This window comes from Pelophylax lessonae, assembly GCF_965119305.1.
Source record: "Pelophylax lessonae genome assembly, chromosome: 1".
Taxonomy (NCBI): Eukaryota; Metazoa; Chordata; class Amphibia; order Anura; family Ranidae; genus Pelophylax; species Pelophylax lessonae.
Window position 1 is genome coordinate 102,326,264 of NC_138768.1, and position 13,838 is coordinate 102,340,101.

General features: G+C 39.6%; 1 protein-coding gene across 1 annotated transcript in view; it reads right to left on the bottom strand.

The window, feature by feature from the left end:
- The window catches only part of DHX29 (DExH-box helicase 29), a 63,861-nt gene that overhangs the window by 18,656 nt on the left and 31,367 nt on the right, over window positions 1-13,838 (bottom strand). The window contains exons 14-18 of the mRNA XM_082255195.1: window positions 12,134-12,310; window positions 10,070-10,210; window positions 7,207-7,351; window positions 6,037-6,157; window positions 5,246-5,330 (exon numbers count right to left, since the gene is read on the bottom strand). Of these exons, the coding sequence (XP_082111321.1) occupies window positions 5,246-5,330; window positions 6,037-6,157; window positions 7,207-7,351; window positions 10,070-10,210; window positions 12,134-12,310 (669 nt within the window). The remainder of the gene's footprint in view (window positions 1-5,245; window positions 5,331-6,036; window positions 6,158-7,206; window positions 7,352-10,069; window positions 10,211-12,133; window positions 12,311-13,838) is intronic.

Below are 13,838 nucleotides of genomic sequence, written 5' to 3' on the forward strand. Positions count from 1 at the left end.
ACCTCTTCCTCACATTGAAATAGGAAAACAGTTATATGATATGGTTAAGGATGTAAGAGTTTTACAAGAAGCTAAACAAATTTATGAGATTGAAGGAAGAAAATCTTTGATGATATTACATCATTTGGATGGAAAATGAACTAAAATTAATAAGCAATATAATGATTTAAAGGTCTATTGGAGGAATTAAATAGTTAACTTTTTCACAGAAAAAATCTCCAGCTTTGAGAAGTGCTTTTGTACATTATCTGACACACCCAATTTTATGGTTACTTATATTATCGTTTATTGTATTATTTGTTACAATTTGTTAGTATTGTAAAATCAAAAAGATGTCAGAGACATTTCTTATTTAGATGATAATTTACACTAAAAAAACGTTAAAGATGAATGCACTTTTTTCTTGATTATAGTGCATTAAGGGGAAATTGTTAGAGATTTAGAGTTTAAATGATAAAAGTTTCTATGAAATATATATAAATGTCAAAATGTAATGATGTTAGTTTTGAAGGTTACTTCAATACGTCTCTTTCAGGGACAGAAAAGTCAGTTTGCTATGTATGTATATTTATTTTTGAACCTTATGTCAGTATGTTGGTGAGGTTAGGTGTCTTACCATATGTGAAGTAAATAATCTGGTGCGCTAAATAATATAAGTGTCACTCTAAATCAGGGATCCTCAAACTACGGTCCTCCAGCTGTTGTAGAACTACACATCCCATGAGGCATTGTAAAACTCTGACATTCACAGACATGACTAGGCATGATGGGAATTGTAGTTCCTGAACAACTGGAGGGCCATAGTTTGAATACATTTGCTCTAAATGATCAAAACACACATCTTCTTGAAAGATACAACACAATGTATAAGGGAACTAACGGAGTTGGAAGTAGAAGGATATATTTTTCTTGTTACCGCTGACGTAGCATCCCTGTATACGGTGATTCCTCACCATATGAGATACAAAGCGGTTAGCACTTTCCGGGATCATAGTTATGATATCCCGTTGAAGCAAAAAAAAGTTTATTCTCGAGGTTCCTGACCGTTGGAATGGAGCACAATTATTTCTATTATGGAAATAAATTTTATTTACAACGTACTGGTGTGGCTATGGGAGCCAAATTCGCACCTAGCCATGCCAACTTGTTTATGGCCCTGTGGTAAGATAGGAACATCTTTTCCAACAGGGCCCATGAGTTGGTATTATGGCGGCGTTACATTTATGATGCCCTAATTATATGGAAAGGAGATGAAAATTCCTTGCACAAGTTTATGAAGAACCTGAACTGTAATAGTTGGGGAATAAGATTTACCTACGAGTGCAGTAAAACCTCAGTTAACTATCTTGACCTAGTCATATCTAAAAGGGGGATTGGCTTTTCTACGAAGTCCTACTTTAAGTCCATGGATAAAAATGGGTTCATATCAATGGACAGTTGCCATCACCCCTCAAGGCTGAGATCAGTTCCTAAAGGACAGTTCAAAAGGATAAGGAGGAACTGCACGGAGGACTCCGACTTTCAAATGCAAGTTCAGGTTTTGAAAGGACGATTCGTGGAGAAGGGATACAATTCTCAAGTTTTAGATGAGGATATTCAGAACATTGGACAGCTAAAACAGAGAGAATTGATTGTTCCTAGGGTAGACCATAAGTTGAATAGGGATAATGTAAAGTATGAATATGCCTTCACCACTCGGTTTTCCAGTCACTACAAATGGATGAATCATCTTTTTCGTAAACACTGGGGAGTCTTACAGGGTGACAGGATACTTGGACTATCACTTCCAACAAGACCTCAGATGATCTATCGAAAAGCCCAAATCTAAAGGATATGATAGCCTGTAACCCTATTAAAAAACCACTCAAGTCTGATATGTTTCCTAACATGAAAGGTTTTTACCCATGTAAAAGTTGCAAAATATGCAAGGAAGCTAAGACTATGAGAACGAATAAGTTTAAATCCACAGTCACATGGAAAGAGTATCAAATTAAGAACTTTATCTCGTGCCACACAAAAGGGGTCGTTTATCTCCTTACGTGCAACTGTGGACAACAATATACTGGCAGAACTATTCGAACAGCGAGTATAAGGATAGCAGAACATCTGGCCAACATCCGTAAAGGCTTTGTGGGACACAGCCTTTCAAAACACTTTGCAGTATGTCATCATAGAGACCCAAATGATTTGGAGATTATAGCCATAGAAAAGTATGTCCCACACTGGCGAGGAAGTAACTTGAAAAGATCTATATCCAGAAGGGACACATTCTGGATTTATGAGCTCAAATGTTCCCAACCCTTGTGACATAATATTGAATGGGACATCAATGCCCATATCAATAATAGTTAAGAATCTCCTTAGTACATTTAACCTTCCTTCAAATTTACGGTTTTTATTATGTTCTTATCTTATTTTATATTTACACATACTTAGTTTGTATAGATTTTAAAAAATATAGGATGTGATTTTGAAATAGATTTCACATCTACTAGGCTCACAATTCAGGAGTATACTAAATTCTATAGAATCATGTTACCCGCACCTGTTAGCATTCATTAAATTGCTGAGATATGGTGGAATATGGAGGAGGAGTGCCTCCAGTGTAAACATTGATTAAGTTCAATATATGAGTGAAGGTAATTGATTCTGATCACAATATGTTGATTTATTAATTATTGCTATATACCCTCGAATGTATAAAGATATTTTGATTAATATTTTTATTTTCATTTTATTATGTTATCACGATACCTCTGTTTTATTAGTAATCATAGTATTGTCTTGGTGCTAGTGAACTGGAGGAAGAGCATTTCCAGTGTGAACCATAGCCATGTTTAAGACATACAGGAAATACGGGAGTTGTTCCCATTTATATTTTATCATTTCAACTTGTTCTATTAACCAAGGTATTAAGCAGAAGATCGGCGCTTTCCACCCATAATTGATTAATGAGAATGGGAAAGCTAATAGTTTTAGGGGTGAGAGCTGGACTTGTATGCGGCGGCTCCGCTGCTGACACCGGAAGCGATGTCTCTGCACTATACAAAAGGGCGGAAGTGACGGCGCGGGCTCCCTCCTATCTCAGTGGATGCCCATGTAGGGAGGAAACGCATCAGAGAGGAGGCGCCGCGCTGTCACGAACACATCCACGGTCTGCACTGCAGGCAGCCGCAGACTTCTATATTCTAACGGCCAGTTTTGTGTGGTGATCATGTAAGTGCTTTACTTTTACTTTAAAAAAGTTATTTGGATAATGCACTATTGGCCATCCTTCTGTTCCTTATGTGTGAGGAAATTGGAGACCAGGAAGGAGCATAAAGGCTACAAGGGATCCTCTGCACTAAACCCAGGAATTGACCCATTCGGACGGGAGGAGGGAGCCCCTTTAAAGGGACAGACACAAGCCTCGGTTTTTATCCATCTGGTAAGAGGCCTCACATATCTCCTTCACGAGGTGTGGGAACAGTGTATTGCCTCTCACAGCACAAGGAGTCAATACTCTTGAGGTGGCTATTTTTCTGCCCTTAACTTCTACCTGCTGGTAAGAAGTAAATCCCTAAGGTGGTGGGACACAAGATATAAGCACTTGACACGTGGTTTTGTTTGGAGCACCTATTATATCATATTTCATCTTATCACCTGGAGTTGTTTACATTCGTTTTCTCATTATCTGGAGTTTCGGACTTTTATTTGAGGCACCATATATGGGACTTTTGCACATCCTTTTTGGGATTATTGCACATTTTATTTAATAATTGTATATTATTATCAGTGGTTTACCTATTAAGATAAAGCACATATGATTTATTGTTTAACAATTACATGGTTACATTTATTGGAGTGCACCTTAAGTTTTTCTTTGCCACTCTGTGTGTTTTGATCATTTAGAGTGACACTTACATTATTTAGTGCACCAGATTATTTACTTCACATTTCAATTATTCCAAACCAATATTTGGATCTTTGGTTGCGGTACAATTCATTATATCAGCGCACCCTATACACACTTTTCATGTTATAGACTCAAACCATATATGCAAGAGTGGGTGTTACTTTTATATTTAGAATTACTACCTTCTTGGGACATACTTTTTGCTCACATCGTCTTTACATATAATATAAAAGACAACTATATCTATAGATCGAGCAGAGATGAGAAAATAACATCCTACACTCTGAAGACACGCAACACCTCTCTCTCCTTTTGATGAGTAAAACTTCTCTGTTTTGTTCTGTTTCGTATGTTTTGCTTTACTTTAAGAAAATAAACAACTTTCCTGAAGTATCGTGACAACTGAGAAGTCTATTTCAAACAGAAGGGACCACACTCCATTTGGTTAGCCCCTGTCCAGTGGGGCTATGTCACAGCCAACCTAGTGTGGAGCTGTGGTCTGCGCGCACTCACTGGCCAGTGGGATGACCACTGGATCTAGATTATCCAGCCCGTCGCCTAGTCTGGCAGTTAACTGTAGATCTCGTAGGAAAAACAATGAGAGAAAAAAAGCAATTTAAAAGGAAAAAAATGCCAGGAACAGAGATCCCAGCAAGAAACTAGGTCCTTACTCCTGACTAGGCAAAAAAAGTACCTATAGCAGAGAGGGGGTAGTATACCTCCTGGGACTGGCCATAGACGTAGTTAAGTTATTTTTCTGCATAGTGTCCTACTCCTGTAGGGGGCAGTATAACCCAATGGTCAAGAATCCCAAGGAGCTGTGTCTGTCAATGAATGAAAGAGAAAGGCAGAAGACCTGTTTCTACACCTTTAACCCTTTGTTAGGACACAGTATTCAATCTAGTTTACGAATAAGATCATAAGAGAGTAAGATCTGCCAGTACAGAACAGACATAGTAAACAATAACTCCACATCCTCCTCTGCATAGCAGGGGAAAATTCCAGTTTTATGCTATGTGAAGAAGATAATTTAACAAAAAAATTGGTGTTATTCTAATTTGGCAGCAAAAGTGTAAATGCTCTTTAAGTCTGCCTATCACTTAATCAACAGTCAGATGCAATCTTGCTGTAATTTGCAAGTGGGTTAAAAATTCCTCCTTGCTATTATATAGGAGGATCTAAAGCAGCTGGAAAATCCCTTGTGGAAGACAGACCCTTATTATTTAATTTAATGACCATTACAGAAACCCTGTACCTGCTTAGCAACAAGACAATGTATATATTAGAAACCCTTTTACAATTATCTTATATGAAATATGTTAACCATGACACATTTCATTTTAGCCCCACCTTTCTGGTTCCAGCTGGCGGTAGTACAAAGGCTTCAGCCTGATCCTGACTGGAGAGGATGGAATGAAGGGCAATCAGCTTGTACCTGAAACAAGCAACAGCAAACTGTGACTCTCTGTAATGGAAATGGTTAGTTGAAGTTTCCTTCTATAAGACAAGCCTGTGTTTCGTAATAAGTAAGAGACAGAGAGCATCAGGGAATAAAACACTTACGCTAAAGTTTGCCACACACTAGTAGAATTTCTTTTGTCTAATAAAAAATTGTTTGATTTTCAAATTTCTAGTGTGGGGGGGGGGGGGGACTGGGGGGGGCAAAATAAAGTTAGTTTTCTATTGCAGTGATGAGAAAAAAGGAGCAGAATGGAATTTTTTTCTTGAATGATGAATGTTGTTTTCATTATCTTACAATGATGCACTCTGCTGCTTTGTGACACATAGTCGGCACAGAGAGGCAGGACATGAATGTAACCTTCCCACCCACTTAGCTTTCATGGGAAGTTATTCCCACCGTGCCAGTGAATGCATTACATATCGCTTTGCAGTGAAACTTGGGACATGTAGTTCCATCATTGGATGTGGGGGGAGAGAGATTGTGTGTGTGCTTTCCAACTAAAAATTCAAGAAAGTAATTATTGACAATATTGCCAACATTTAAAATACATAGCTCGTTATTTTTTTTAAGGGTTTAATACTAGTTTAATTAAGAGCTTATTCAGTTATGAAAACAGATTTTTTGCTGTTAAAACCGGTCTGGCTATACACTTATGCGTCAAATTCCTGCTAGTCCTTACCTCCTCCGGTCGTTGAATCTCTTGTCCACAGACAAAAGGTCATAAAGCTGTTGTATATCAGCAAGGCCAGGTAAGAAGATTAGCACAGCTCCTTCTACATTCCTGTACTGAGGGCTTCTGTCTGGTGAGGAGAAGAAATAAAGACCAAAGAAAAGAAGTTAAATCTGCAGACTTGTTCTGTAGGAAAAAAAACAAAGGAAAAAGTACAATGACCCACTGCACCTGCAACAGGCTAGAGACAAAGCTACAGGTAGTCATAAGATTACATTGATTGGTTCGAAGAATAAGATTCTGGAAGAAATCATGAAAAAAGTCTTTGCAATTTTTTTAAATTTCTCACATGTATTTATAGTTTATGATATAAAAAGTCCCGATTATGCTAAAAACAAATCCAGGATCTATTGTGATGTAAAAAAAAAAAAAAAAAGTAAAACAAAAAATCAGCATAATGCACAACATACTGAAACAGCTGTGGGCTTTAAAGCGGATCTCCAGTTAGAACTGAAAAATTACTATTTAGTTGATACCCCCCCCCTTCCCTTGCACAGTGAATGTTTACTGCTCTATTAGTCAATGGGAAAATAAATATTATCTTTTTACTTGTTTCCCCAGGAGCTGGCACACATCTCCACTCCCCTCCATAGGTCCTCTATGTCCTCACATACAATGCAGGACCATAGAGGGCCCAGAATTGTACATAATGCTGTGGGAAAAGCCAAGACCGGATGACTGGAGAAGAGGAGGAATGTCTTTGTGGGACCAGTCAAATGGCCAGAAGCCTGTAGGAGTGAGAAGTAGGGTAGTTTAACCTTACTCCTTAACCCCTAAACTAAAGAGTTAACCTTTTCTGTGCATGGTGGGGTGGGGGAGGGGGGGGGACTAGATTCTGAATGCTATCTGGAGTCACCGACTTGAAATAAGCATTTAGCTAGTGAAGTCAAGGCAAAAACAGAACTCCTGCAAACTTTTTCCAGGTCAGTCAAATTCTGGCCAGGAAATGAGTACTTTTAAAAGCAAGAGTTCATCAATCTGCAGCTGATGTATATTCTATGTACAGGATTCCTTTAATGGAGGAAAATACAATAAAGGTTCTGTAGCACTGCTTTGCAGTATGTGGTTTCTCAAAAAAAGGAAAAAGATTGTGTGAAATGAAACAAAGTAGTAACATACCCAAAAAGACCAGCAAATCCAGAATTAGGTCCAGGTTTATTCTGTTGGGGTTCATATATAACACAGCGTGACAAGTGCGGGCGCTGTAGTTCTGATAGCTGGGGTTCCCTTCCATCCCAGAACCTGACTGCCCAGGAATGAACTCCTGAAACATGAATTACATTATATGTCATACCAGAAAAGAGTGCTACATTTCCAAGATGCGTTTCAAAGTCCATTACTAGTTCTACTAATTTACATTGTACACCATTCACATCAACCCTGTATTAAAAAAAAATCAGTCTAATTTTCCTGCAACAGTCATACATGTACACTCCAAATAATTTTATATGAACTTTATATGAACTGTTTTACTAGTAAAAAAAATTATAACTCTGTTTAGCCAGCTCTGTGATCCAAACAACCCCTACAAGAATTCCTTGTAGTTTACGCTGCAGTAAATTAATAGAGTCTGTTCCTGGACCCACCCTCTGCGTAGAAAATGAAGGAGCAGCCCCACACCTATAAATTCTTTCCTGTGTTTTCCTTTCCAGTAAGCATGTTTCCAGTGTTAGACTGACCAAACAGTAGGATCCTTCCTGCCTCAGAAAGTGTTCCTTCCCCTCTGGTCTGAGTGCTGCTGTACAGAGATTACAGAAGGCTTATAATAAGGCCAAATCAGACACTCATGCTTGTTCAGTGTAACATTAAATTGAATTTTTTTTAAATGTATAACTAGATCAAATCGTCTTTTTATATTTTCCTAAAGTTCACCTTTAATCAGCCAGTATAGTTTTGGATTGTGTAAAACATGGAACACAATAAGAAAATCCACAAATAATAAATAAACAATGGGGCTATACCCTTTGTGGGAAATAAACCCAGTAATCCAGAGCTGTCAGATGATACTCTCAGTGAAAACATCCGGGGGCATATTTTTGAGCTTAACTGATAAGATTGACCCAGCTTCTCCTGATACTCAAGCTTATATACTGGTTCTTTTTTGTGATGGTCAGTCTTACTGAGCAATAAAGTGGCAGGATGCCCATTGGGAGAGCTGGAGTATCAATGGGGACTGTAAAAAGGCAGTTCTGACCACATTCAGGTCAAAGAATGAAGCTGGACATTGATGATTATTTTTTTTTCGTTTGTTTTTCTTTTCCTTCAGCCCCCTGGCCAGATTCCTCCACACACATGAGGTGGACAGAGGAATTCTCCCTGAGCAGGGGCAATGTATTCTGACAGCGAGATCTAATTGGCTGAAGCCACTGATCGACAAAAGTTTTCAACCTTCCTGTTCGACAGAAGTCGGTCTGGCAATTGACTTCTGTCAAACAAAGAAGACCATACATATATTGGTGCCCGCAGCTTTACAAAGTGCACTGAACCAAACATAACCAAAACAAAGACGATACATTTAGTGAAATTGTCCTTTATTAAATCCCCCATCCACCTGAGATCAGCCCGTCTGTTCTAAAACTTACCTTCATCCCCAATCCAGCAATCGTTCTTGTGAAATTGCCTCAACTCCCCCTCTTCATATACTGGGCACTATGGACTCATGCATTTCTATGGTAAGCCATACTTTTAGAGACTGCTGGTGGCCACCAGAAGAATGACTGACCTATAGAAATGAATAAGGACTGTGGCACACGTGAGCAGTATGCTTAGAAACTGGTCAGGATGATGTCAGTGGCGCAATTGCTGGAGCAGGGAGGAAGGCAAATCTAAACACCAGTTGAGCTGCACCAAGCAAATTAGCGGCAGTTTTATTCACAAATCTGATTGTGTCTCCTTCAGCAATGTTTCTGCGACCGGTTTCCAGACCCATGTGTCTGTATTACTAGGCAGCCAAGTGCAGTTAGCAAAGTTCAGGAACAGATTTATTACCGAAGACAAGTAAGATATCCGTCCTAAACATACGCAGAATTAAGGAGTGATCAAGGTCAGGTTTAATGCAGCCACAAGTGCGGACTTTAAGAGTCACTAAACCTACATTATAAAAAACTCTCTCAATAAATGCTGTAATACATACTGCTCACTCACTCAGTCACTATGAGATTCGTTTTCTGAATTCTGCAAAAAACCTGGTTGATCCTACTGCTCTCTGTCTTCACCCTCTGTTCATGTCCCCAATTCAGCTAGGGATTTTGCAGCTGTGGTTGCCACTCTGCACATGCTCAGTTTTCAGTGAGTTTCTATGCTGAGTATTTGCTCCCTATCATATCTGAACAGCCCATGTGACTATAAAGTCACACATGTGGGCATATACACAGTAGTAAATGACAGCCCACTCTCTCCTCCTTCCCTCTAACCAGCTAATCACAATGGTGTGGGATATTACATGTAGATTAATGGAGGCTTCACCTCCCTCTTATTCTAAGACACAAGCTGCAGGGGTGTGACACAGCCTGCGACTGGCAGACAGGCTGGGAACGAGCTGGGTCATGTGACAGCTGTATATCGATTAGGAAAAAGGTACTTAGATGTTTCCTTTTTATTAAAATTATTATAGTGCCATCATCCACACACAGAAATGGAAGGGACAATGGAAAATAAACAGCGTGTGTTTAGTAAGAGCAGTCAGTCAAAGGAGAAATTTATGGCTGTAATGTTGTAAAAAAAACTGTCTCATGATGCATCTCACTGTTTCTGTTTAGCATTGCTTTGCCTTGTAATAAGATTGAAAAATGCCCCCCAAATTAAATGTTAATATTCTACATGGATGTTTACTCCAGAAATGCAGTATAGTCCAATAACAATGAATAAAGTATTGTGTATAGATTTACTGTTCTCAGGAATGTGGTGGGGATTTTAAGATGATCTGGTGCTAGCAATTGTTTTATACATAAATACACGGATCAGTTGCAGCTCTGCATATTACCTGATATTTCTTGCTACCTCCTCCTTTACTTGAGATAGTAAGAGTAATTTCCTCATCATCTTCAAGGAATTTCTGGCAATACTCAGAGTCCTGCTCTAGTACAAATCCTGTCTCTTCAATGATATCTTCCAGATGAAATACCTGCATAGACATGAATAATAACTCAATATAACAGCTGACAAAAATCCAATCTACTATGAGCACAGTGTCAGTTAGAATTCTTACACAGTCCCCCCATGCTAAAAAAAAATTACTAAATAAGTATAGCTCCTGATCATTTGATCGTTGTGACCAGAGTTGTATAAAGTACTCGAAACCCATACTTGAGTAAAAGTACAAGTGCTCGATCAAAAAGTGACTTGAGTAGAAGTGGAAGTGCTCGATCAAAAAGTGACTTGAGTAGAAGTACTAAAGTATTCAACATTTTTTGTACTTAAGTATTGCAAGTAGTTTTTTTAAAAATTTTGCTACTCAAGTACTGAAAGTAAAAGTACCAGTAGTTTTGAAAAAAAATTGCTACTCAAGTACTGAAAGTCAAAGTACAAGTACTGTGTTATGTAGTTATTAAAGAAAGAAGTCAAAAGTATGAACATCATATTGTTTTTTATTATTTCAAATGCACCTTTTATTTATACATACAGTAGCTTTTATTTTCGTATGCGCTGATAATACACATTTTTTGAGCTTCATGAAACCTGCCATCTACTGTTCTGGCAGTGGTAATTTTTATAATTGTAACGAGTAACTATGCAGCACAAAAAAAAAATATTGGAGTAGAAGTATTGAAATCATTGAAAAAATGTAGTGAAGTAAAAGTGGAAGTAGGAGAAAAAACTTCTACTCTAGGAAAGTACAGATACCGCCTTTCGGTACTTAAGTACAGTAGTGAAGTAGTTCTACTTAGTTACTATACATCTCTGATTGTGACAGCCAATAATGTTGATTACACCTAGAGTGGAGGTTTGCTTACAATTTTTTCAGCCTACAAATGGACCCCCCCCCTCTCTTTCTCCCTCCCTCCTCCTCTTGCTGTGTATGTGCAGTCACTGCGTCCCAAAGAAATGAATGGGACTGCCTGTGCAGGGATGCATGGAAGACCTGTACATCTCCATGCGGGCAAACCCCCACGCTATAGTACACTCATGTGAACAAGGGTTTAGTATTGAGCTCTGTGTGAATGTCTGTAGTTATACTTAAAGTGGAGTTCCACCCATTTTTGGAACTTTAGATCTATGTAATCCCCTTTAAAATGGCTTTTACCAATGGAAACTTTTTTTTTTTTTTTTTGCTAGTAAATACCTTAATTTCTGCTTTATTCCTCCTCTCCTCACTTCCGGGTCCGATCGCTGATGACGTCATTCGGCGATTCGCAGTGTCTGCTGGGATGTATTCTATTCCAGAAATCTCGCAGTAGCTGAGCTGTAGTGAGCCGTGCCTGCCCCGCCTTCGCCCCGCCTCCTCTCATTAAGTTGTATTGTATGAATGTATTAAGGCCGTTCTCTGCCCCGCCTCCGCCCCGCCTCCTCTCATTGGTTGTATTGTATGAATGTATTAAGGCCGTTGTCTGCCCCACCTCCGCCCCGCCTCCTCTCTTTGAGTTGTATTGTATGAATACAACTCAATGAGAGGAGGCGGGCAGAGGAGGCGGGGCGGAGGCGGGGCAGAGAGCGGCCTTAATACATTCATACAATACAACCAATGAGAGGAGGCGGGGTGGGGCGGAGGCGGGGCAGAGAACGGCCTTAATTCATTCATACAATACAACTTAATGAGAGGAGGCGGGGCAGGCACCGCTCACTACAGCTCAGCTACTGCGAGATTTCTGGAATAGAATACATCCCAGCAGACACTGCGAATCGCCGAATGACGTCATCGCCGATCGGACCCGGAAGTGAGGAGAGGAGGAATAAAGCAGAAATTAAGGTATTTACTAGCAAAAAAAAAAAAAAAAAGTTTCCATTGGTAAAAGCCGTTTTAAAGGGGATTACATAGATCTATGTATTCCAACCTATTAAAAATGTGTGGAACTCCGCTTTAATAAGTATTTTACTATAATCAACTCACCTCAACAGGGTAGGTCCTCCCTGAAATCCTGATGATGGGACAATGCGAGAAGTAGCTGGAAAACTTGTCACTGTCAACAGTGGCACTCATTAGAACGAGGTGTAAGTCTGATCGCTTGTGAAGGATCTCCCGCAGAATGATCAGCAGGAAGTCTGACTGCACCGTCCTCTCGTGTACCTGTATATAGACAGATATGCATTAGGAATTGTTTGTCATTAAGCTGACCTTCTCAGGAATAGCGGTCTATAGAAATTAAAGCGGAAATGAAAGGTGGAGGGGGGAGGTACCTGGGTTTTGACAGGTTAACTGTGAACCGGACTTCCAGATTCTGCACTGGCTGCCTGTACATAGACTCATTACAATGCAGTCATACTGCTGTATCATCTGCTAACATCAAAATATGACTGCCCAGATACATAGCTGAGCAATCGTAGGTTAGCAGAGTTTACGGTAAGGGGCTCAAGATGCAGCATAAGTGGTGTCAGCTTATCTATCAAGGTTTGTGGAATAATAGATCTGAAGGAAAAGTCTAACCCCTCAAAATGAATAAATAAATAAAAAAATGATTCTGCAAGTTAGTAAGAGCCAAGTGAACTACTGATGAGATAGCATCTACAGTGGATTTGTTGTGTTGGTTTTGTTTGTATGGGTACTGATAGTGGTCATCTCTGAAGTAGATTGTCTTTATATGTGCCATGTCCAGCCTTTCGAACCACTTCACAATTATTGGGGTTGGTGCTACTGGTTGGTAGTCATTCAGACATAACACCATTTTGATCTTTGGGACAGGAACAACTGTAGCAGTCTTAATGTGGTTCTAAAGCCTAAACATTTTTTACCTTAATGCATTCCTTGCCCTAATTGGATCCAGCACCATGCACATCTGCAGCTCTTCTCTCCCCTCACTTCCAGGTCTCGCTGGCTTTGCTGGGGCACCAGGAGCCAATGGCTCCCAGTGCTGTCAATGAAAGCCAGGGACGAAGGATCGGTGGGGAGGGGCCGTTTCCCACTGTCAGTATTAATGGCTCACTGGAGAGCGGGGAGGGTCCAGGTGCACTGGCCGAGGACCTGAAGAAATTAGGTTTGCGGCCGATCTGTGCAATTCCATTGCACAGAGCAGGTAAGCATAGACATGTCATTTTTTTTTTTTTTTTAAGTTTTACTTTTACAATCACTTTAAGTGGTTGTAAACCTTTACATATGCCCAGTGACGTGACTGTTTATCTGCAGTCTTCTCTTCTCTACATCCGTTCAAAGTGCTGAATTTTAAAGGATTGTCTAATGTCGGAAAGCAGGGCTAAAGAGCTGAAGTTACACTCTGCAGACCTCAGTGAGGAGAGGTCTTAGAGCTGATTGCAGCGAAGGGACACCCCTCCTCCTTTTACACAGATCACAGGAACAGAGATGAGGCTGGTAATCAGCTGGAGGTCCCTCACCTGTCACCTTTTTTCTCTTGGTGTCAGGAAAACTTGTCAGAAGTGATTCATGTTGATAGCAGAAGAATGAAGCAGACAGAAATTACATGTATCGCTATTAATTGAGACAAGTACACACTATACAGGAATATGCTTTATTCATATTTTTTGTCTGAGGTTTACAACCACTTTATGAATAGATATAGAAAGTGCGCAACCATTTAGCAGCAACAAGGGCGCAACAATGCTTTTAGAACTATGTGCCACATCCTAATTCATAGGTCAAAAAA